Source organism: Plecotus auritus (genome assembly GCF_963455305.1).
Source record: "Plecotus auritus genome assembly, chromosome: 12".
NCBI classification, from domain to species: Eukaryota; Metazoa; Chordata; class Mammalia; order Chiroptera; family Vespertilionidae; genus Plecotus; species Plecotus auritus.
In genome coordinates this window covers 4,017,727-4,042,845 of record NC_137778.1, presented here as the reverse complement: position 1 = coordinate 4,042,845, position 25,119 = coordinate 4,017,727, and the positions used below count along the sequence as shown (strand labels likewise).

Genomic DNA, 25,119 nt, shown 5'->3' with positions numbered 1-25,119 from the left:
ATGACGTGCACTGACCACAAGGAGGCAGATGCTCCGACACATAGGTTAGCTTGCTGCTGAGGTCCGGCTGATCGGGACTGAGTGAGATGGGCCAGACACACCCTGGAGCCTTCCCATGGTCCCTCCCTGGCCCGATCATGCACCGGTGGGGTCCCTCAGCCTGGCCTGCACCCTCTCGCAATCCGGGACCCCTCAGGGGATGTTGGAGAGCCGGTTTCAGCCCGATCCCGCAGGCCACTCCCCTTGGGAGGGCATCAGACACAGGGCTCATGGCTGGCAAGCACTACTATGGCAGCGCGAGCCTCTCAATATCGGGACTGATTAGGCGCGAGCCCATGGCAGGCACAGTGGGGTCGGGATGAGCGGGAGCAGCAGGTAGGAGCTGCAGGCGGCGTTGGACTGCGGGTTTTGGCCTAATCCCTGCAGGCCACCCAGGATCCCACCCGTGCACGAATTTGTGCACCGGGCCTCTAGTATTAGATATGTTTGTTAACCATTCACATATCTTCTTTTGTCAAATACTCGTTCAAATCTTTTTAACTGATGTTTCTTTGAAACAATCAATAAAATGCATAAACCTCAGGCAAAGAGAGGAGACGCAAAGTACCAGTCTCTGCAATGAAAGAGGGGACACTATAAATCCTATAGACATGAAAAGAATTTTAAAAAATTATAAACTTTATGCTAATGAATCTGACAATCCTAGTTTATTCAATGTGACTAAACAAGCTAGGTGTATAGCAACAGCCCCAAAACAACCTACCTCTCAAACACCTTCAAAACTGTCCTTAGACCCATCCCCAGGTCCTCTGAAAGAGAGGACCAATATCAACTCAGCTTAATAAACACCTGTAAGTGCCTACAATGTATGCTCCCCACTAAGGATTCATATTAGGGGCGTGGTCTTTCCTTACAGTCATACAATCGTCATTTGGTGTAGTGACTCCTGGAAATGCAAACAAGAGTAAGAGGCAACACTAGCTTTATTAAAGATCATAACGTTATCATTTATTAAAGAAGGGAAAAAGCAAAACAAAAAAAGAATTGTTTTGTGATTCTTTTCTGGGGGGGGTGTGTGAAATAGCTTATATCAGCAAAATTCTCTCTGAAATGAGCTAGTAAAAAGAGCACAATCTTTATTGTATGAAATAGTCTCAAGGTAGGAAAAGGAGCACACACACAAACATTTTTGGATTTTAAAAAATTCAGTGATGCAATCAGCAACATCCAAAATTGTTGACTATACAATTACAAAAACGGGATCGCGTTTTAACAAAGTGTTTTAAAAGCTCATCATATTGAACAGGCACAATGTTCTGAAGGCACAGAAATTTCCATGGGTTTCTGAACATCCTCACCCCCACCTTCACGATCCATTTACAAATGCAGCAAAAAATATGCGTTCAGAGGGGGTTTTTTTGTGTTTCCTTTCCTTGTTCTAAGTGGCTAAGTCAAGCAGATATACGGAAGGCAAAGTAAACCTGTGTCATAGCAGAAAGGCAAGATTAACTGTGAGCTAGGGTTCTCCTGTAGGACATTTCACAAACCCAAGGTTCGTCCGGACTTAGGGGAAGCCTCACTGCCTCCTGCCGCAGCCGCACCGGCCCAGACTCGTCTGCGTGGTCCCAGGATGCCTGGCAGGATGCTCAGAGCGGGCAGCCCGTTCTCATCAGGGAGCTTTCACCTGTGACGGTTCTGGTTCTGTTTATTAGGTGTAGTGACATCACTCTGCTATGAAGGCACACGCTAGTATTGTTCATTACACTGACTGTCACCCCGTGCGCCAAAAGAATTCTAAAACGTGCACCCCCTGACTGTTAGCCCAGGCACTGACCTCTTCTCCCGTAGATTGCCAAATAAAAAAATGACAACAGCCAACACAACAGTCATCCAGCGTGAATGAACCAAAATTACACCTATTCTTTTTTTGGTCAAGTTGTCAAAAAACGTGTGGTGTGTTTTTTTGGTGTGCCACAGAATTTTAGCAGTTAGTTTGTGCCCCATGATGAGAAGGTTGAAATCGCTGATCTATCACAATGCTATGGACCGACCTTTGTCTTCAAAGAGCCGGTCCCTCCTGTCCCATGGACTCACTCTTCCCTGCTCTGAGCTCGTCCGAGCGACAGGATGTTCCACACATTTCTGAGCCATTATCAGCTGGCCCGCTCCTGCTGGGGAGGAGGGAATCCTGTTCTGTCCATGTACCCAGGCTCTGCGGCTCCCACCGGACTCCTGGGCCTCTCCGACCCTGGAGCGGGTGCCTGCTGGCGCCCCGGGAGCAGCACTGGTGCACGCCGGAGGTCACCCATGCATGGGGTAGAACTGGAAAGCGCTCAAAAGGGGAACTAGACACCCTGTATCTTGAGTGAACTGGGATTAAATACATTGCACAGCACCTTCCCGCTTTACTCAAATAAAACCCTCAAGATCTCAGAATTTCACCAAGTTTTGTGTTAGAAGGTACTTAAACACATAAATTAACCTCCCAATGTTTTAAGTAAGGACTCCCAAAAAAATCTGGACTTCTAAATCTAAATTCTTTTGTTAATGTCTTATCAAGAGACGGATATAAATCTGCATTTAACTTCCGTGTAAGGTCTGTTAGCTTTTACAAAAATAACACCTGCAAAGAAACTACTGCATGTCGTACATCAAAAAACACTTGGGCTGTAAAATCAAAACTGTCAGAAACCTAGCCACGTGGCTCTGTAAGCCTCAACCGCTCTGCTGTGCAGCCGTGCTCTGAGGGGACAGGGCCGGCCGGCTGCCCCACACAGAGGCGTCCCCAGCCACAGCCCTGCGGCCGCCTCCTAACTCATTCCACGTGGTCTCACTGCGGCAACAGCCATCACCCATGGCGCTCCCCAAGCCAGACGCAGCCAGAGCAGCATGCCCACGCCCCTCGCACCCTCTTTTAAGGTACCCCACTTCTCCATTGTATTTAGAGCACACACTGCCTGGGGTGGGAGGGAGGGTCTCCCCACCAGAGGACAGAAGCTCCTCGCACCAGTAAACACCCGTGACAATGCTCAGCTGGGGGCAGTTTTGCTCTTTCAGAGACGTCGGCCTGCCCGGGAGAGGGGGACAAGGAGCCAGCGGGCCTGGCAGCCGTGGCCGGGGCACAACCATGCCGAGGAGCCGAGACTAGAGGCAGAGGGAACCGTCTTTGAGAGGGAGACAGGAGGTGGGAGGCAGGCTCTGCGGGGCGTGGAGAGGAGGCCAGGAGCTTGCTGGCCAGCTGCTCCCAACCTCCCAGCACAGCGGCCTCAGGGAGCAGGACCATGGAGGAAGGGGTGGCGGGGGGGGGGGGGGGTCCTGCTGCACACAGCTGGAACTGTGACCTCAGGTGAGCACATCCCGTCTGCAGGCGTCACCTCAGTGGTCCCCTCCACTCCCAAGATGCTATGGTCTCTCCCCCACGCAGAGAGCATGCAAGGCAGGGGAGCAGGAAGAGCCCTACAGCCCCGGGTCTGAAACCCCAATTCTCCACGCCCCGTCTCTCCCACCCACTAGGTTGCAGTAAACCAGCAGTTGCTTGGTAACGGTATTCAGCAGATTTGAAATGGATGTCTTCCTCCCACAAAAACAAATCTGAAGCAAACAAAGAACAGGCAGCAGCAGGAGAAACTCAGGATTCTGGAAGGTCCTGGAAGGCAGGACCACGGCCATGCTGCCCAAGTGTCCTGACGGGAGAAGTCGGAGCAAACTGGCCCCAGGCCACAGAGGCAGGGAAAAGCCGCTTTTCTGCGAGCCACCGCCCCCTCCTGGTGGGATCCGCACAGACCTGAGGCCACTCCCGTGAACAATGGAGATGGGACCACCCCGGGCAAGGTACTGTGAACTTTAAATGCCATCGCACATGCGACACCTGCAGTGCGGACACGCTGTACGGGGCACGGCTTTTAGGTAAGTTAACGGCCAGAGACACGCACCCTGTCACCTGCCACGGCCATCCGTGACTTCTGGGATTAAACAATACTTACTGCGACCCACCACCATGCTGGGCCCTCTCCTGCCACAACCGGTGCAGATTTATTCCCGTTGGCCAAACACGAGCAATCTGAGGGCCAGAGGTTAGGTGACTTGTTCGACATGGCATGTGACAGAGCCGCAACTCCCAGTCCGACGGGTCTGACATCAACACCCATGCTCACTCCCACCATCTACACACCCTGGTGCATCGTGAGGCCGTGCAGCGCCCTTCGGAGCCCTGCACTCTCTCCAAGAGGCACCGGGACCTATAAAAGCCAGAGGGTATCGTTCAATGTCCCTTCCGGCTGAAAGCAGGTTCAGCACCGCAGCCTCGCTCAGGCCTGCTCAGACCTCCCAGCTCAGAAGCAAAGGCTGGCCGGTCTGGGTCTCAGAAAGAGTCCGGCAACAGCCACGGCCGGGGACCACCACGGCCTTGGTGGGGAGGTGCCGAGCAAGGGCCCGCCTGGGCGGCTGGAGCTGGGCAAGGACAGAAAGGCCAGCAAGACTGCCAAGGTTCTTTAATGCCAAGAACTCGGCAGCCAAGACAGGACGTTCTGATGGTCAGGCGGCCATGGCTCAAGGACACGCAGAGAACAGAGGCCACAGGTCAGGGCGCCTCCCAAAGGGAGACAGGCCGGAGCCACCGCAGTGGCAGAGATCGGGCCCGAGAAGTCGCAGGCTGGCGGAGGGAAGCAGGGACCCAGGCCCAGGAGCACCCCAGGGCCACCCCGGGAAACACAGGGTCCTGAGAGAGGCTGAGGCTGGGCGCCTGCTCTGGCTTGGCTCTGCCACCAGCCGTAGCTTTGGGTAGAACTGGTCCCCTCTCTGACCCTCCGTTTCCTCAACTGCTCAGCCACGAGGCTTGTCGAGAGCACGTGGGGGTGGCCATCCGGCTGAGCTGGGCCTGCCTGCAGCCACGGGCGCCTTCTCCAGCGTCTCCAGCACGGGCTCAAGCGCCAACACTGGGAATGCCTGCAGGTCAGGGGCCCTGGGCTGTCTTCCCACCCTCTCCCCTGGCTCCACTCCAGAACGGAAATGAATGAAGAAAAAATACAGCAGAGGACAGCAAACATGTTCACCTCCTGTCGGCTCTCCCAAAGGAAAAGCAGCGTTTTCCCTGGGGCTTTGTTCTCGATCTAGTTCCAGGAGCTCATGAGGAAAGTAAGCTAGAAACCTCAGGTTTAAAGGTGTGCGCTGATGTTAAAACCCATCCCAGCCGGGGCGGAATCTGCAAGGGCCGACGTTCAGATTCAGAAACACCGCCTGTCACCAGAGGGTGAGGAAGACACAGAGCCCACCCCTCCTGCTGCTACAGACACCGGGGCTGGGGACACAGCGTGCCTCCCAGAGTGTCCGTACACGTTCAGGTCGCGGGAACCCATTGCCGCAGAGGAAAGGCCGGTGTCTGTGAGAGAGAGATTCAAAGGTATTTACAGAGTGTCTGCCAGCTTCCTTCCGCAGTGCCGTTCAAAGCTTTGCGAAACTGGCCGCCTGTTACTCAAGACACGCAGAAAAACACTTCTTCACAGCATCCCTAGGAGGAAAAACACAAAGGTGAATGGGAGATGGTCACCCCAGCTCCTGTCCACTTCCTGGCACCCAGAGTAGCACCTTGCAGAGCAGCAAGCACCAGACTGTGGGGTCAGACCCCCTAGGAGGTCGCTTGCCTTGTTTGAGTTGCAAATGTCTCATCTGTGAAAAGGGGTGTCCCCACGCACACTCCTGACCAGCGGTGGGAATGAGGGCATTGAATGGAGTAGGAATTTGCTGACAGCCAGCGATCATGACGACCAAAGGAAAAGACAGGAAGGAAGTAGAGACCATCAGGAACCAAGGGACACGCCAGGAGGGTGCACTTTCTAGCAACCAGAAGCACAGAATGCAGTCAATGCCTTTAGCGAAATAGCCTCTCGGGTTCCTTCGTTCTAAGCAAGCAGCCATCGCGCCAAGGGACATCCGCCAGGAGCTCCTAGCACAGGGCACCTTACAGCAGGAGCTCACCGACTGCTCCTGGGAACGCAGTGCGAGCCGCACGGGAAGACGGCACTCACCCAACCGCTGCCCTACTCGATGCGCGGGCTCCGGCATCCCCGGCCCCGCCCATTCCCAGCAGCACCCGTGCCCCGGCCTTGGATCCCGCTGCAGGGCGGTGAGGGCGTGTACTCCCGTGCGCTTTAACAGCAAGGTGATTCTAGAAGAACGTTTCCTAAGCTCTGCTCTGCCCTGTGGCCCCAGGAAGTGCTCTCCGTGAGAAAGGGCCCCTCACGGAAGCTCATATGCACATGTCACATTGGGGATCTGGAAGGCTGGAGTCCTTCACAAAGCCACCGCCCCCGTGAACGCGAGGGGCTTCCAAGGTCTCGTCCAGTCACTCCCAGCGTCCACATCACCGTCGGCAACAGACCTGGGAGGCGTCAGACGTAAGCCTGCTGCCCCTGCTCACACCATTTTTCTTTTTCTCAATACAGTTTAGGAAACACATGTTGGTTAACAAGAGAAGAATGGAAATTAAATGGTGACATGAGAACAGAGTCAGAGGCAAAGACCACGGACGGTGCCAATTTAAGGTTTGGGGTCAGAACCTTTGCGCTGGAAGGGCCAACCCGCTCTAGTCGTCAGGAGCCCTGAGGCCGGAGGGGCAGTGGGCTGCCAAGGTCGCCAAGGCTGCACTGCTCACAGGAACCCCGGCCCTGCTGACTTCCCTTCACAGACTCCTCCCTGAATCATCCCCAGTTGATGCTGCAGGAAGACAGCACGAGCTTCGATCCCTCCACCTCTGGCTCAGGGATATGAGAAAATCTCAAAGCTGCCAGCTAATGGGTGGGCATGTGCACAGACACGACAGATCACAGCAGAATGTGCAGGTGGCCTGGGTCGACGCCCATCGCTGCCTGTATGGGGGCGGGGTGACCTTAGCTTACTAACCTATGAATAGGTATACAACACCTGCCTGCTGTCTCAGAGAGCTTAGGAAAGATGAAAGAACAAGCAATCTCTGAAAACTAAGTCCCTGTAAACACATCAGCATCCCCCAGTGACGACGTTACATCCTCATACAGCCGACTTACCTTGCAAACGGTATGAAGGAGAGGCTATACCTACAAGGAGAAACAAACAGAAGATCAAATTAAATGAAGGCGCAGACGATTACGGCGGGACAGGCTTCTGCACTATAAGAGCATCTGCAGTGACTTATGGGGTCCTCGGGGTGAAGGGTGCACGCACACACACACACACGCATGCATATACACACATGCACACGCACACAAGTACATATACACATAGTACTGTGCATGCACAAACATGTGCACATGCACACATGCTATGCCACCGAATACTGGGGAGGGAAATGTCATCTCTGTCCGGAGGAGGACAACACACTCAGATGGAGACAAGCCCTGTGACTTCAGGCTCGCGGGTGACCGATTTGACCAGCTGAGCCAGCAGGGTCACCTCAAACAGGCAGATCCAGAAATCCCGATGGCACAGAGCCCTGTCCGGAGAGAATGCCCAACAAGCCCCAGACCCACTGTCCTCTCATATTTTATAAATCCTCAACAGAACCCAACTTCCGCCACTGGGAGGAATCGCCTGCTCTGCTCCAATTACTTCTGACACAAGAAAGAACAGAAAAAAATAAAACCCAGTGCCAACTACTCTATGGACGAAAATGTAAACAAGCTCTGATTCTCCAAACCCAAGTCCAAAGACACCTGGTGGCCCAGGCAGCTCAACGCCCTCCCCGGCAGGGAGCTGTGCCCGCCACCCCGAGGAAGGCCTGCAGACGGGCGGGGCAGAAACCCCAGCCCTAGGAAAAGCAAACCATCGGAAAACATCAGTGCAACGGGGATGGCGCCTGGCCTCAGCCCAGAGGGGCGCCTGGCCTCAGCCCAGAGGGACGCGGGACCTCTGAAAACTGGCTTCAGAAGCGGTCTACAGCCGTCCCTCCCCGCCCGTGTCCAAAGGTTCGCTTTCCATGGTTTCAGTTATCCGGGGTCAACTGTGGTCCAAAAATACTAAATGGAAAATTCCAGAAATAACTGAGTTTTAAATTGTGTGTTGAGTCGCGTGATGAAATCTCACACTGTCCAGCGCCTCCACGCTTCCACCCGACAGCCACTTAGTTACCAGCTCAACCTTCGGAACCAGAAGGCTGGTGTTCGGGTCCCCTTCCTTCCCTTAGTCACGGCCCCAGAGCGCAGGAGCAGTGACGCTGCGCTTCGGATCTGCCACGGAGAAGCCGGGAAGGCTTCCTTTCAGTGAAGGGGGGCAGCCCCCGACTTAAGGCCCTTTACCCCGCAGGGATCACATGGAGGCTGGGCACAGCAGTGTGGTATTTTGTACGCACAGAGAGAGAGACCACATGCACATAACTTTCATTGTAATAAACTGTGTGAGTTGTTCTATTTTATTAGTTACTGTTGTTAACCACTTGCTGTGCCTGATTAACTGTTACACCTCATCACAGGTGGGTAAGTGCAGAAAAAGGCCTAGTATACACTGTATGGAGTTCGGTACTATCCCTGGTTTCAGGCACCCACGGGGTCTTGGAACTAACATGTCCTCCACGGATAAGGGGGACAACTATATAAGAAAGACATATGTATGTGGGTACACAGTTCTGCCCCCAGAAAACAAAACTATAAACATAAGCGGTCACGCCAGGCCTGTTCAGCGCCTGCTACAGAACATGCGTCATGTCAAAACGGGGCCGTCCTTCTCCTCCCTTCCTACACTCACCAGCCCGTCTACCTGTGAACACAGCGAGTCCCCAAAGGACCGGAAAGTACATTCATCCAAAAGTCCAAAACTGCCCACGGGAGGGATGGCGCTGACCTGCAGTCTCAAGTCCACTCCACCACCCGGAGTGGAACTGACCCCTGGACGCTCCAACAGTCACAGTCCTCTGGTCTTTGCATCAGAGAGAACATTTCCCCCCCTCCCCCCAAGGAGATCAGTCACCCCTGCACTGACACGGGCCAGCAAAGACCATCCCTTGGTAAGCCCTGAGTGGATTGTAGAAACGGCAGAAGCTACAGACGCCATACGTGCCCCCGCCCTCCCCCACCCACCTCTCTTTGACGCCGGACCAGACTGAAAGGGCCATGAACCCACAGCCCACGGTGGGTTCGGGTAATCACAGCTCCAGCCGCCCTTCCACTGGCCTTGCCCCAGGCCCCCGGTGCGGGCGCTGGAACCGCCCACAGCCACGTGGTTGCCCGTCAGTGGCGCTCCTTGTCTCCTGCTGACAGCTCCCTCTTCGTCCTTCTGTTAAATGAGTCATCCCATCCCAAATGCAACGCTCATTATTTTTCTTACCACTTCCCTTCCTCTTTAATGTCTTTTTGACTCACAGACTATTTTTACCAGCCCTTGTCAGACTTCATTACCCTCGCTCGTACTGGACGCGCGTGGTTAGTAACAGTAACATCTCGAAATCAAACATGAGCCCAGCAGCCTCCCGGGCCACTCCTGCCACCTGCTGGCAGCGGCCCGTCACAGGCTGCACCGCATCACTGAGACCGCGTCCGTGCTCGCTCTCCCAGCCCTCCTCCCGCAGCACGCGGAGTGTGTCGCCTCTGCGCATTCACCGCATTCACCGAGGCCGTGGGCAGGGACTGCGAGCGAAAGGTTACTCACCACGTCAGGGCCAAAGACTGCAAAATGCAGAAGATGAGGGCGAGCCCCTTGTTGTGCCACTGAAAGGAAAGCGATAGGTCCCGTGAGCAGGGCTGCCGAGCGCATACACAGAGGGGGGGCAGGAGAATGCAAACACAAACTTACCCAAAAGGCAGAACACAGGGTGAGCGTGAAACACAGCTGCAGAGGAGAGAGGAAACAATGTTGAGTTACTACAGCGACAACGACCACATGGGGGAATGGCAAACTTACACCAATACTGCCCGAGCTGCAGGATTCAGACCCGCGACGCGCTCGGCAGCAAACGCAGCCTTCATTTCAAAGCATTTCACCGCCTGAGCACCCGCGTTTAGTAGAAAAGTTAAAATCGCCAGTAAGGTTCCCAGTGGATTAAAAAGAGAAGGATCCTTTTCTAATTTCCCCCAAATCTCTGCCCAGCAAACAAAAATCACATTTCCAGTCCCGTCCGTCTTTCCATTCAAACTGGAAAGCGGGCTTCACCCGTACCTGTATCCCAACTCCTGCCAACATCAGTCTTGAGAGTGGAACAGCCACATGAGGACAGAGGTTAACACGAGACGCCACACGAGGACAGAGGTTAACACGAGACGCCACGCGAGGACAGAGGTTAACACGAGACGCCACACGAGGACAGAGGTTAACACGAGACGCCACACGAGGACAGAGGTTAACACGAGACGCCACACGAGGACAGAGGTTAACACGAGACGCCACATGAGGACAGAGGATAACACGAGACGCCACGCGAGGACAGAGGTTAACACGAGACGCCACGCGAGGACAGAGGTTAACACGAGACGCCACGCGAGGACAGAGGTTAACACGAGACGCCACATGAGGACAGAGGATAACACGAGACGCCACGCGAGGACAGAGGATAACACGAGACGCCACATGAGGACAGAGGATAACACGAGACGCCACGCGAGGACAGAGGTTAACACGAGACGCCACGCGAGGACAGAGGTTAACACGAGACGCCACGCTCACAGGCGACGAGCCGGGTGTCCGTGTCCTTGCCACCTAACACTTTCTCTAGGTCCCTCCTTAGTAAGTTCTTTCTACAAGACCCCTGTCCAGGCCCCTCCACCCTCGACGGCCAAGGACGACAGGTGCTAGAGCGGCCATCACGCCGTCACCTCCTCCTTCCATCACAGTAACTTCCGGAGAGAAGTCTAACTACTTTCTTTGTGTCCGGCACGGACCCGGTGCTCTGAAAGGGCACGAAATGAACAGCAAATGTGGGCGTGGCCTTAGAAAACTTACTCATCTGAACAAAGGTAAGGAACATAAATGAATCCAGCAGTAAACGTGTGCTGCCAAGCGCCCCAGCTGGTTTGGCTCAGTGGATAGAGCATCAGCCTGCGGACTGAAAGGTCCCAGGTTTGATTCCGGCCAAGGGCACATGCCTGGGTTGCAGGCTCGATCCCCAGTGTGGGGCGTGCAGGAGGCAGCCAATCAATGATTCTCTCACATCATTGATGTTTCTATCTCTCTCTCCCTCTCCCTTCCTCTCTGAAATCAATAAAATATATTTAATAAAAAAAAAAAAAGTATGCTGCCAAGCTCCCAGTGTTACACGACTAATGATGGACAGAGAGGGGTCTGGGGTGATCTGATGGTCGCATGGAAGCTAATGGGCCAAAGAAATGACAGGCATTTTGGTTTAACGGACAGGGAGATAACGGACAGGGAGATAGGACGTGACTAAAGGCACTGTCGTCAGAGCAGGGAAGACTCATGGAAACAAATATGACCCCAAAGTCACAGGACAATGAAAGCCACCCCCGAGACTGAGCCCCCCACACACCGCCCCCCCCCCCCGCCCCAGAATGAACCTGGTCTCTCCGAGCGATTCCCTCCCTTATGGCCGAGTGCGGCTTCACCCACCACCAGGAGGGTGTGGAGCTCACTCACTACCCCATCGCTTTGGCTAATTTGACAAGCAGCGCCCTCTGAAGGTGCTTTACAGAACCGGCAGCACCTTGACACCCACAGAAACACAAAGTGGGGTGATAACTAGGTGGAGCATGCTCCCTTCTGAGGGAGGGTCACCGGCATCGGGAACTAAGTCAAGAGGAAAGGGAAAGGGTTTGGGGGAAACGCCCCAGGGCAGGAAGCCCAGCTGAAGGCGGACCTTACCAGCACCATGATGGTTGCGATCAAACGCGTGGGCTCCACCATTCTCTTCAGCTGTTTCATGGGCCCCATGAGGAAGACGGTGCTGCGGACACACACACAGGCCATCAGCCCACAACGTCCGCACCGGCACCGCCGCCTCCCCGCCCCCCCGGGAGGACCGCAACCATGGCAACGACGGCAGCGATGCCTAAAGTTCGAAAGCTCCTGCTTTGTGCCCAGCACTGCACGAAGGGCCTTGCGTGCATTGTCCTCATTTAACCCATCGACACGAACAGGGTTGATCACAGGAACACACATCAGACATATTTTACAGATGAAGAAACTGCGGCCCAGGAGGGCTGGGTCCATCCACGCCACCCAGCTAGCAACGGCGCAGAGGCTGTAGGGCAGGGAGGGCTGACTCCGGGGCCACATCCATCTCCGCTGGGGGAGAGGACCCTCTCTGAGAGGTGCCACCTTGCCTCCTTCGCACTCTACCCATGGAAACGGCCAACCAAAAACACTCCAGTAATTTAACCATTTGTTCGCCCTAAGAGTCTATAGATGCGAGTGGTGGAACTTTTAAAATTAAATTCAAAATATCGTGGCAGTCCAGTGGCTAAGAAGGAAAAACCACATCTGACAGGCTTAGGTTATTGGGGTTAACAAGGAGAGCAGGTCCTTTTCCTTCCGACTCTCCAGAGAATACTGCTGCTGCTGCTGATGGGAACAGCTCTGAATTGCTGAATGCTCACGAGACGCCAGCTACCACATACGTGACCTCGTTTCCTCCCCTCAACAGCTCCCGGGGGCCGGGGGTTAGTACAGTTCTGTAGAGATGAGACAATGAAGCTCAGAAAGGTTAACTGACTTACCCAAGGCCACACAGCTGGGAGCCCAAGGAGCTGTCATTCAAACCCGTGTGCCTTGTGTGAATGGAGCCTGCCTGATGGCAGGTGGGAGAGAGTGGGCCTCATGCCTACCACACCAGGGCCAGAGACAGCCTTAACTCATTTCCTGACTCCACAGCAGTGCCCCCGTGGCATCGCCCGAGGGGCAGCCTGCTAAGGCCATGCTTTAACACGCCGGCCAGCAGACAGCATTCACCACCGAGTGCTCCATGAAGACAGACATTTTAAGCTAAGTCCACCACCTCTCTTTGAAATGCCATTTAGTTTCAGTGGAATTCAAGGCTGTGCTCTTGGGTCAAATATTTAGCCTGAACAAGAAGCAATAGCCAAGGCTGCCTTAAAAGTTAAATGCAGCAAATATACCAACACCCAAGACTAACGGTAAAGCCACAAACTCCTCGACCCAGCTCCCCCACTGTCCCCCACCAATGCTGCAGAGCTGGTCCCGTTGGGACTTACTAGCAGTTTTCTGGACTAAACAACCGGCCTGCATCTTTTGCTCAGTCTAGACCAGTGGTCGGCAAACTGCGGCTCGCGAGCCACATGCGGCTCTTTGGCCCCTTGAGTGTGGCTCTTCCACAAAATACCACGTGCGGGCACGCACGTACAGTGTGATTGAAACTTCGTGGCCCACACGCAGAAGTCGGTTTTCGGCTCTCAAAAGAAATTTCAATCGTTGTACTGGTGATATTTGGCTCTGTTGACTAATGAGTTTGCTGACCACTAGTCTAGACTCTACATTACAACCTGCGCTGTCTGCCCAAAGCAAAACTCCCCGGAAGTTAGCATGTGAGGGCTTTAGAGGCACAGGAGACACATGCGCACAGCGTTCAATAAAGGAAGCTTTAAGAAGGTGGCCAGAGGCAGGCTCAACCATTGGTCAACACCCCAGCTGGAAACAGAGCTGGTTTAGGGATGGTTAGGGACAAGCAGCCAGGAGGCGTACAGCCTGGTGCCGAGGCAGTTAACGAAGCGCCGTGTGCACCACCACGTAAATACATGCGGGCATGCAGAGCCCTGTGAAAGAGGGGGTGCTGATCTAGAGGGGAGGAGGCATCTCTTTGAAGAGGTGACTTTGGAGCCAGGTCTAGCGAGTATCCACCCAATGGGGGGGCATGGAGAGGAGCGGCATGGGGGCGGCGTCCCATGCAGGAAGGCGACCTGAGCGGCTCGGATGTCGGGAAAGGCCGAGGGTCAGCCTCTGGTACAGGGGGCGAGGCGCAGGGGAAAGGCCGCCCTCGAGGGCCTGGCCTGCAGGCAGCTGATCGCTTGGACTCCACCTGCAGAGGGACCAGGGGCCACCGAGGAGCTCAGGGGGCAGTGAGTGGGTGGCCGGCAGGGGGCGATGGAGGAGGCAGAGGACAGGACAACGGACTCCTGCAGCGTCAGGTGAGCCACAGGGCAGAGCGAGAGCAGCTGGCGCTCCACCTGCTCCAGGAAGCCCTCCCCGGTACCTGGTCGGGTCAGACCAGGTCAGCTCCCTCCCTGAGCATCTCTCTCCATAGCATCTTCTGTTATCAGTGTCTGTCTGTCTGTCTGCCTGGCCAGCCAGTGAGCTCCACCGTGGCTGGAACCGAGCCATACTGGTCTTTGAATGCTCACAGCCCAGCAGGGTATGACCAAGGCTCCTCGTATGAGGGACAAGGGCCATATTGACAAAGGGGATGGAGCCTCCTGATGGGGAAGGTGGACCCCGGGGATTCTGGGGAAGGCGAGGGAAGAGGACAGAGTCGGGCCAGCGCTCCCCCTGGCTGCAGGCAGGACTGGGGTTGTCAGCCCTCGGGTATGGTTGAGGCGTCAGAGTGAACACACTTGACCTGGAGCGTCTGTGCACCCACAGCACGTGGCACGGGCGGATGCCCTGCCCTCACGAGCAGGTCTGACAGGGTGTTGCTCTGAGTAACAAGTTTCACGTGTCGTGAAAGCACGGCCTCAGCGCTGGCAGCAGGAAGACAAGAACAATGCGGAGGGCTGCGTCGTAACCGCACAGCCATCATTCAGGGCTCTGCATCACGTCCCCCACGTGTGAAATCACAGCATAACATGCCTCCCGTCTCCCCCCAGGGGTGTCTCAAAGGTGAACTTGGAAATATAAACGTATCTGGAAGGGACAGGACATGGAGGATATACCCTGACTACCTCTTTCCTTCCCCACCCTCCCTTAAGGCACCTCCTCACCCCCATGCAGGCACAGCCCTTTCCCACAGAGTAACTGGCTGAGGGCAGATTGAAAACTTACCTCCCAATCGAAGCGATGTTACCAAAGGTGTAAAACACTGCAAAGAGGTACAGTCCCTTCCTCGGCACCCAGAGCAGAAGCGTGCCCTGGAAGACAAAGCAGAGGTGCCTGCATCTCTGCCACAGCCTCAACCAGGGCCCCCCGAGAAACCTGCCGCCCCCCGTCCCCTCCCGCTCCACCCCTCCTCCCACTCCTCCTACTCATGCATTTCTGTGAAAAGCAACAGAGAAAAGGAGGTGGGTGGCCCAGAAGGACCAAGCTTAGGAGGGCAGGGGCAAAGGCAAGGGCTGGGTGGGGAGTCTCACCAGCAGAGAGCAGAGAATTCCTGCAACAAAACATGCAATGAAGCCTTTGATTCTGGTATTCCAGCTCAATGAGGATGTCTCAGCCACCTGCCGTTTGAAAAACAGGTCACATACGGCACCCGAGACAAAGCACGCACGCCGTTAGGTTCGTGTGTGACTGCACGGAGGGCGCGGGAGCACAGAATCCCACACGCTCGCAGCTGAAGAGCCCTCCTGAGCTGCGGGAGCAGCTCCTTCTCCATCCACAAGCCTCCCGTCCTGCAGCGGCGAGAGGCCGGGCACCTCCACAAGTGGGGCTCTGTCTCCAGCCCCAGCCACTTCCAACAGCAAGCAGGACGGCAGCCCGGGCAGGCCCAGGCCCAGGCCCACACGGGAAAGCCAGGCAGGACCCAGGAGATGGGGACAAGCCAGGGACAGCACCCAGAGGTTGTGTCACCGGGCATCGTCTCCTGCGTCCACTGAAGCTCAGCAGTTGCTGCTCCGCCAGCACCTCTGAGACTCGGGGGCAAAGGCCCCCCCGCCCAGGATGCTCATTAAGTCATTTGCTGCAGTCAGTGTTGTTGTCCAGGGCTGGAACCAGCCACGTCCCTCAAGTGGGAGGCTGAGCCTAGTTAATTAGTTACCTCGCTACCCATCCTGACTCTCTGCCACCAAGATTAATCCCTCCCAAGAGCAAAAGTCAGAGGAGGCCACCATTTCCAGAGCAACTCTGCCAAACAGGGAGCCGGGAGTAGCTCCCAGGGTTTTCTCCCCGTGTCAAAGGCGTCAGCCAAGTGTCCGCCCCACAGATCTTCCCAGTCTGTCCACCTGACAAGTGGCCACGGCAGCTGCCACTAAGACCAAAGGCCCTGCCTGCACAGCCAAGGCGGCCGGGCTGGGTCTCTTCACCCCGGATCCCGCGTGTGGCCGCACAGTCTCCATCTGGCAACGCGGTGGAAGCTGCCGACCACGTTCCCACCGGCTGGTAGAGGAAGGGAGGTGGCGGCAGAGGCTGCCAGGGTCACTGGACTGGCAACTCCCTCGGCCTTGGGTGTTCCCAGCTCAGGACCTGTTTTCAGCCTTGTCTCCAAATTCCTGTCCAACCGGAAGCTGGAGAACAACCAGTGGCTCCCCCGGTGTGGCAGGCCTGGCTCCGGAACAGCTTCCCTCCGCCCAGGACACAGGTATTTAGGGAAGGTTTTAACGGGGTCCTGCTTCCCCATGTGTTCACACGTACTGAAAGTGGGCTAATGACACTGCAATACCACACACACACACACACACACACACACACAGCACCTGCAAGAGCGTGTGGCAACACATGACCCTGCTCGGAGAGGCACGCTCAGGGCTGGTAACATGCAGTGGGAGAAGGGGGTTAGGACCAGGGACACGGCCACCTGATGCAGTGACAGGAAAACCTCTCCTCCCAATGAGTCAGGTGATGCTCTGCTATCCAGGTGCACCCAACCTGGTGAAACCCCTGTTCAACTCCCACCAAGAACAGAACAAAATAAAAAACCACGACTCCTCCTACTCACGCAAGCACCAAAGAACTTACCTTGCCAAAGTGGGAAAAAACACCGGGCTGCGTGTGGGAGAGAAGTGTGGCACAGGGTTGGGCTGGATCGGTTACCAGAACACTGTATGCACCAACAGGGATATTTTATTTTTATTGATTTCAGAGAAGAAGGGAGAAGGAGAGACAGAAACATCAGTGATTAGAGAGAAACACTGATCGGCCACCTACTGCACACCCCTCCACTGGGGATGGATCCCTGACCGAGAATCGAACCGTGGCCTCCTGGTTCACAGGTCAACGTTCAACCACTGAGCCACGCCGGCCGGGCCAACAGGGATATTTTAAAAGATTCAAACTTCTTCTTTTAAAAGAGGATAAACCATAAGGTTAAGTATCAAACTTGAATTGACCCTGGCATGGAGGATATGAAATGGTCTCAACAGCCGGACGGCGAGATTCCAGCCCCTGTAGAAATCAAAAGCACTGGCAACAGGAGGCAGCCTGCTTTCCACCGTCAGAAGCAAAGTGATATGTTGGTTCGACAAGTCTCTCAAGCTGAATTCCATCCAAACGCCACCCTGCTCACCAAAGCGGGGAGGTAACTTTTCACCACTGTTTCCACTCTGAGTGGCAGCTGCGCCCACGTCTCCTAACTGGACTCAGGGAAAACAAAACGCTTTTATGAAAATAAACTCAGCTGGTGTAAAACGTCTCTCTGAATTCATGGCTGCTGGGAACTGTGCTAACACTTTTTGGAAATCAGAGCCGCTAAAGCAGTCCCCGTACAGAACCTGGAGGCAATCAGTTCACACACGGTCTGGCTGGCAGTTACGCACAAAGGTGCCTTTGACGCTAGGATGTGGACAGAAGAGCAGCTCTTGCCAAAAAGAAGTAAAACCAAGAACTGTTCGGGAAACAAGGCTGGTGACGCGACGGTGAGAAAGGAATCCTGCCTCGCTCCTGCGCTGTCCGGCAGGTACCACTCAGACCGTCCTTGTCCCTGGAACCTTTTGCAGGAACATAAAGCCTATGCTTTTAAAAGAAGTCCACTGACACCACACACTGACGGCTAGTTAGGAGGATGCGGCATCAGCAAACGCACCGTGAGGCCACTTGTGTTGGGACATGGCCAAGGGGTTTGTATAACCCTCGTTTCCTACAGGAGAACAGAACTGGTCATCCTTCTATGGTTTGCGTTAAAAGGTTTTAAAAGCCCGTGCTGCCCGGCCGGTGTGGCTCAGTTAGCTGAGCACGGACCCATGCACCAAAAGGTCGCCTGTTGGATTCCTGGTCAAGGGCACATGCCTGGGTTGCCGGCTCAATCCCCAGTAGGAGGCGGGCAAGAGGCAGCCCAAGGATGTTTCTCTCTCTCCCTCTCCCTTCATCTCTCTTTAAAAACACTAAAAACATATTTTTAAAAATTAAAAATAAAAGCACTTGCTTCTGGTGACTTCTGACAGCTTATATGCTGACCTGGCAGAGACTTAAGGCCCCCTGTCCAACTTACCACATAAGACAGGCATTAAACCACAAAAACCCTGCAGCCCTGCCAGCCTTAAAGCCCTGGGAAATGTGAGGACAATCCAGCCAGGACTGATGTTTTAAAGGAGACTCCTACCTAACAAGAAAGAATAGAGCCAACAATAACTGAAAATGATTCGGCCGGTTCTGAAACGTTTCCCAGGAGTTCGGACTGTGACATAAACCGGAATCTGTGCTCCAAAAGAGGAGACTGACAGCGGTATTTTGGCACAAGAGAGAAGCACCTACTCTTTTTCACACTAGATTTAACACAGGCCTGGACTCCCAACTTAAAGCCCTTCACTGTGTCCAACACGCACAGTCACCATTTTAGGTAAAAACAAATTCAGTATGTAGTTTTCAATCTGCACTACATCACTCCCTCTCGGGGGTCTGTCCATTGCTTCATGATGATTTTCTAAATAGATAATACTGGCATCATCCCACTGTCAACACTCCTTCCCCAGAGTCTTCAGGAAGAGAAAAGGTCGCCCTGGAGAAGCCCGCTGCTCACAAAGGCTGTTGACAGTCTACAGGGCATAAAGCTGGAGATTCGCAGGACTGCCGGCCACCGAAATGTTCTTCTGCCCTGTCCTGTCTGAGGTTTCACCGGAGAGTTCATAATAGAAGCCAGAAATCCAGAACAAAGAACTCAGGAAATGACTCCTGAGCCTCGGCCAATTAATAAAGGCAACAACTTGAAAAGAACCCAGGGAGCTGTTCTGAAATGACAGGGGGGAGTTAAATCTCAGTTCCTATAACACTGGATTCCTACAGTGTTACTTCAAGGTGAAGTGTGCAGTTCTGAGGTTTCACGGAGGGTGGAGGTACTGGCATCACACAAGACTCAGTAACATCAGCAGTGAAAGAAGCGTGGGAGAAAACCATGGGAGACACTGATGAAAGTTGAGTGGAAAAACAGGTTTGGCGTTGAAAGGAGATGGGGAAACTGAGGCCCTTGAAATACACGCCAAAAAGTAAAGACATGATATTTTGTTATCCAGAAAGGAAAACAAGAAAGCACCCACGAGAGGAAATAAACATTCTGTGAGGCTCTAGTCTAGCACCTAGGGCGTTCGTGCCCAGCTCAGCCTTCCGGAGGGGTCCGCGGGGCCCGCGTGCAGACTGCGTGGGCAGAGAAACGAGCTGTGGTCCCAGCCCTCAGGAGTCCACGGTTTCGCGGTGGAGACAGTTACACAACACGCAGATGTGCACAGGGCCGGGTGGGAGCGTCACATCTACAACCTCTACTGGGCGGCGGGAAGGCGGGTACGGCCAGGAGCCCCCAGGTGCGGCCATCGCACCCGCCGCGCGGAGCAGGGAGGGCCCCCGCCCGGCAGGTGCTCCGCCCAGCCTGACCCTAATGCCCCCAGTCCGGGTCTCCAGGGCCGGGCCGGGCCGACCCACTCCTCTCGCAGACGATAGTGGGTTCAGCTCCAGCGCCGCCCTCTGCGCAGGGGGATGGGGTGCAGGACCCAAGTAAACAGACGCGGACGGCCAGAGCCCAGCGCCCGGGCCAGCCTTGGGGAGCGCAGAGTGGGGAGCAGGGGTCTGCTTGGAGCCCGGCCGGGATGGGAAAAGGGGAAGGGCGGGGCAGAGTTGCTTTCCAGGACATCTGGAAGTCCTGCTCCATCCCACTGCCAGCAGCCCGCGCCATTTCTCCCCCCTGCCCCCCGCCCCCAGACGCCTGCGAGCCTGCGCCACGGCCGCGCGGGGGGCGCACTCACCTCGGCCAGGCCGCCCCGGTCCTCGGTGTCCTGCCCACTCAGCACCTTCTTCAGCTTGTCCATCCCGGGCCGCTCCGCGCAGCAGCCCCTTAGCCGCCGCCTGTTGCGCTGCTCTGCCCTCGGCTCTTCCGGGTGCGCGCCCCGCCCAGGTGCCCGCCCACCTGGCCGCCACCGGCGCAGGCGCCCGGCGAGCCCACCGCCCACCGCCCACCGCCCGCAGCCCGCCTGCGCCCCGCCCGCTTTTACTGGCGTGTTTTGGTCGAGGGCGTCAGGAGGGTCTGGAAGAGTGGGAATTGGGGGCCACCGAGCCTGCTACACGTCAATCCACGTCCCCACCTTCCCGCCGCCCTCCCCGCCTCGCAGGTTCAGCGAGCAGACGCCGAGTGCCCCGCGTGCGGGGCTGCGGGAACCCACAGGCGAGCCCGGCCCCTGCGCACGTTCCCTAGCCTAGCCGGTGGGTTCGGACTTGTGACCATGCTGTGCTCAATCCACGTTCTGATTGACCTACAATCAGCTCAAAATCCCGTGGGACCACCTGGAATAGGTTCCGTCTGTAACGAGCTTTGTGGAAACGTTGAAAGACGCTTATTCCAAGTGGAAATGCACCGAGTGTGATTTGGGCGAAATCGGGTAGGACTTGGGTTTGAGGAAGGAATGTGAGTTTGTTGGTTCCTTTCACCGACTTCAAACTGGAGCCCCGCGCTAATGAATACATGTCGGAGAATCCCTAACCTCAGGACAGGGGCTCACAGACTGCTCGCTGAGTAATGTCTGCAAAGCTAACGTCAAGATTAAATCGCTTTAAAAAACAAATCCACAGACAGGTTCCCTGGAGCGTGCACTAGAGTCTCCCGCCGCCTCCCGGACACACGGAGACTGCCTGGACAGAAATTATGTTACCAATGTCAACAAAAGGTTGCTGCCACCAATCAGTGCCAACAGGAGTCCTCAGCCTGAGGTGCCCTTGAGAGAACCGTTTCCCAGGTAATGTTTGCTAACCCAGGAGACGCAGACCCTGGTAGAAATTCTAAGTGCACGCCTCTGAGACAAAAGGGAGGCTGGCTTTTATAAAGTTCCCTCCCTCGTTACTAATTGGTCCATTGTTATGCAAATGAGGAATGCAGATTTACAATCTGATTGGTCTAGATAGTAACTGTCCCAAATGGTCGGTTATAGAGCTGCTCTGATTGGTCAGTAAGTATGTAAATGAGGGCAGAGCTGCACAGTTCCGATTGGACAGAGCAGGTCTCAGCCCATTGGTTGAAAGGCGATTCCAGGAACTCCTTTATAAAGGTGGGTTCAGCTGGCAGGAGCATAGTGCAGGAGGCTCTCAGCCTTCTCTGGCTTTTCCCTGAGAAGCAGGCTGTGTGAGAGGCCTCTGTTGGCAATGGCTGCTAAACTCTGGTTATGAATTTGTGCCCAGTTAGCCACCAGGAGTGGATCTTGGTGGACATATGGGCCTGTTGGAAATTACTTAAAAACAACCAGGCAAAGGGGGTTACACAGGACCCTATTCAGATCAGTCAAAAGGTTGTAATTACACTCCTATGTGACTTCGTCTTTATGGATATTCAAACATGCCTTGCTTCTATAATTTTAGTTTACACCTCAGAACTTGAGTAACAAATGCTTTTGCCTGGATGCCCTTTACCCGCCTTGTTCCTCTCAGGTAAATTCCTACACATCTGTCCAATGTGAGAACACAGTGGCAAGTCCACCCACCATGGAGTTAGGAAGACCGGAGTTTTATAACTGTAGCATCAACTCTTACTGCTAGTTGTGTGGCATTGAGCAAGTTATGTAACCTTTCAGATCCTCAATTTTCCCATCTGTAAATTACCACCTCTGTAAGTTATCGTGGGAAGGAAACGTAACAGTGTATGGAGAGCCTAGGACATGGCAAGCATTCAGTTGGCATCTAATGGAAGCCAGTGTCACTCTGCTACCTTCTCTGAAGCCTTCCCTAAGCCAGCCCACACTGACATGGCAGGATGCAGCAGAATCTCACAGAACAATATACCATTTCAAGTGTCTTATTTTCTCACTTCTCTACATGCTTTAATTGACTATTGCAGAGGTTCTCACAGAATGATGCAGTATTTGCAGTTCACACAGAGGGTGAGGAATATTCTGCAATATTAAACAATTCATATTACTCTTAATGTGTAAATATGTAGGTCTAGGCATAAAATACATGAAACATGATACTGATTCTAAGATATTGAACACTAGAACCACAAATAGCTTTTTAATAAAAATATTTAATAAGATTTCATTACATTTTCAGAGTCAAGTAGAAAATTTCAACTTAACAAATAACACTGATCAGGTTACGGGTTCAATCCCGCTGGGCGCGACTGGAAGGCAAATGATCTATGTTTCTCTCTCACATTGATGACTCTCTCTCCCTTCTTCTAATACCAATAAATAAATAAAGCATGTAATCAAACCCCCCCAAAAAATACAACTTTATTCAAATACCTGAAATTTGATTTTTAAACATTTGTGAATTAATTATAAATTAGATTTCTTCCCTTTAATTTTTGCAGATGATTTTGAATACTTTTAAATAACTGTTGGAAACAAAAAATAATGCCATTTATTTTGAAATTGAATTTATATTTTTATATTTTAATTTTGTGATCATTGAATTTAGGTGTGTGAATATCATCTTTTTAAAATTTATTTTAAATAGAGGGCGAGAGAGAAATATTGATGTGAGAAACATCAGTCGGGTGCCTCCCACATGTGCCCTGACCAGGGATCAAACGCGCACCTTGGGTATGTGTCCTGACGGGGAATCAAACCCACCACCTTTGGGTTTATGGGATGACACTCCAACCGAGTCAGACTGTCCAGGGCTGAACATCATCTTTGACATTTGGCCAATTTTCAGTCATATAAAAGCCATAACTACAGGTATTTGTCAATATAGGGGGTCATACATAATTTAACAATCATTTAGCTTGATGTATAGCTACGAACTATTTAGACATATGGCTAATGGACTTCCATTTGCACTGTTTCCCAGGCCCCACAAGTCATAGGGCAACCCTGCCTGTAAGTGCTTAGTCAAAGGCCTAACCGGAAATGCTGGATGGTTTCAACCTTGTAAGAACACAAGGATTTTCTGTTTTACAATAGGAGAGAAACAAGCTGCTATCAGAGCGTCCGCTCAGGAGCTTCACGTCCAAGTAGTGATGACGTTACCTCAAGCAGCAGATGGCAAGCATGCAGCCCCGTGTCTACAGCAAGGCCCTTACTGCAGACTCAGCTGAGCCCAAGGGAGAGGTGTCTTCATCCAGGGGGATTAGGTCACCTGGGTCTTCCCCCAGGGACACCTGGGTACAGTCTCCTTGCCTTTGAAGGTCTCTAGACCCTCTCCAAGGCAGCCTCCCTGCCTCCACTGACTCAGCCTCACAGGCATCCATTTCTTCCGCATTCATTGAGCACCTATTACACACCGTGCACAATGCCTGGTGCTTGACACAAATGCAGAATTAACCATTATCCCTGCCTTCAAGGAACTTTAGAGACCAAGCTCCTGTCCTGCTGGAAAGAGGGAATACTTCGAGTTGATTGCAGGTCCCTGAAGAAAGAGGGAGTGAGGCAGAGTATTAGAATTTGCACGGAGCCCAATTTCACTAGTTCTATCACTATGCGAGTGGTTATGTAAAGTCTGAGGAATATCTTAGAACTTTCTCCCCCGACCCCTTTGTTCTCAGGGTTGCTGATTCATTCTTCTAATCACTCTCTTACTCACTCTAAGCACATGTACTGAGTCCTGTGTGCCAGTGAAGAGATACGCAGTTCCTGCTCTCCGAGTGGACCGCTCCCGCAGGTCATCACTAAGACTGGTGGCCCTTGTTACTTAGTGCTAGGCTGTGGGGGCCCAGGCAGGGTTTCTCAGTTGACTCTGATGCCTCAGTCTAAGGCAGTCTGTGTGCCTGGGCCTTGGAGGGTGGCTCTCTCAATACTCCTGCCCCGTCCCCTGTGGCAGCCAAACTCTGTCTTAAATCTGCTGTGTGAATTCCGTGCCCATCCCTCAGGGGTACCACATCTCTGTTATCCTGGTAGGACCCTGGGCCCAGGGTTTTCTGCCCCTGCTCCAAGGTCAACAGTATTTGCTTGGCCTCCTCTAGCAGTGACTGTGTCAGAGCATTTCTGACTTCTGCCCCAGAGGCTAAAGGGTTTTGCCTTTATTTTCCCCCCAGAAATCAAGGGATTTTCCCTGGGTCTGAGGGTAATGTGATGTGTTGCTCCTCCCCACCAGCAGCCTAAGACTTGAATCCCTCAAGGAAAGGGTCTGGGGGAAGCAGGCAGGGTTTCATACCTATGCCCCATACCTCCTGCCTGCCTGAGCCACTAACAGGGGTTCCCCCCTGACCCGCCCCAGCATCTGGTGCCTGGTGTAGACCCTTGAGAAGAACTGTGTGTTTCAAGTCCCTTATTTGAGACTCTCAGCTCTTCCAAACTGATGGGCTAGCGCCAGGGGCCCTCAAACTTTTTAAACAGGGGGCCAGTTCACTGTCCCTCAGACCGTTGGAGGGCCAGACTATAGTTTAAAAAAAAAACTATGAACAAATTCCTATGTGCACTGCAGGCCCGGGATGAGTCGGCTGCTAAGCAGGACAGGCAGCGGCACCCGGCGGGCCGGATAAACGTCCTCGGTGGGCCGCATGTGGCCCGTGGGCCGTGGTTTGAGGACGCCTGGTAGCCAGTGGTCGGCAAACTGCGGCTCCCGAGCCGCGGTTTGCCGCTCTGTTGACTGAGTTTGCCGACCTCTGTCCTAGTTCATAGGTCGAAGTTCAACTACTGAGCCACAGTGTTCCTCTTTTAAATGCTTAGGTCAGTGGTCGGCAAACTCATTAGTCAACGGAGCGGCAAACCGTGGCTCGCGAGCCGCATGTGGCTCACGAGCCACGGTTTGCCAACCACTGGGTTAGCCCATACTCAGCCTTTAAAAAACCTGTTAACATTTTAGCTTTTTCTTACCTGCTTGTATAGTGGCCACCTGTCTCATGTTCTTCTTGAGCCAAAGCAATTTGTATGTCCCATCTCGTCAGAAGGCTCATCACTCTTTGGGATTCAGTTTACTGTGCCATTTAACCTCAGTTCTGATACACCCAAAGAACGCTGGCATTCTGTCGCTTACACAGAC

General features: G+C 53.7%; 1 protein-coding gene across 5 annotated transcripts in view; it reads right to left on the bottom strand.

The window, feature by feature from the left end:
- Positions 1-20,103, bottom strand: part of LOC308237946 (vesicle transport protein SFT2B) — a 51,525-nt gene extending 31,422 nt beyond the window's left edge. The window contains exons 1-9 of one of the 5 annotated variants that reach the window (XR_013959504.1): positions 19,959-20,092; positions 15,210-15,296; positions 14,905-14,990; positions 11,776-11,857; positions 9,757-9,792; positions 9,613-9,671; positions 7,041-7,070; positions 5,407-5,506; positions 1,192-4,060 (exon numbers count right to left, since the gene is read on the bottom strand). Coding sequence is in view for 2 of the 5 variants with exons in the window: in XM_080649347.1 (XP_080505473.1) it covers positions 5,467-5,506; positions 7,041-7,070; positions 9,613-9,671; positions 9,757-9,792; positions 11,776-11,857; positions 14,905-14,990; positions 15,210-15,296; positions 19,959-20,021 (483 nt within the window). In the remaining 3 variants the exon portion in view is untranslated. Of the gene's footprint in view, positions 1-988; positions 5,507-7,040; positions 7,071-9,612; positions 9,672-9,756; positions 9,793-11,775; positions 11,858-14,904; positions 14,991-15,209; positions 15,297-19,958 lie in introns of those variants that run through there. The other 4 variants (XR_013959503.1, XM_080649347.1, XM_080649345.1 and 1 more) reach the window with 4 other exon arrangements.
- Between the last annotated feature and the right edge of the window lie 5,016 nt (positions 20,104-25,119).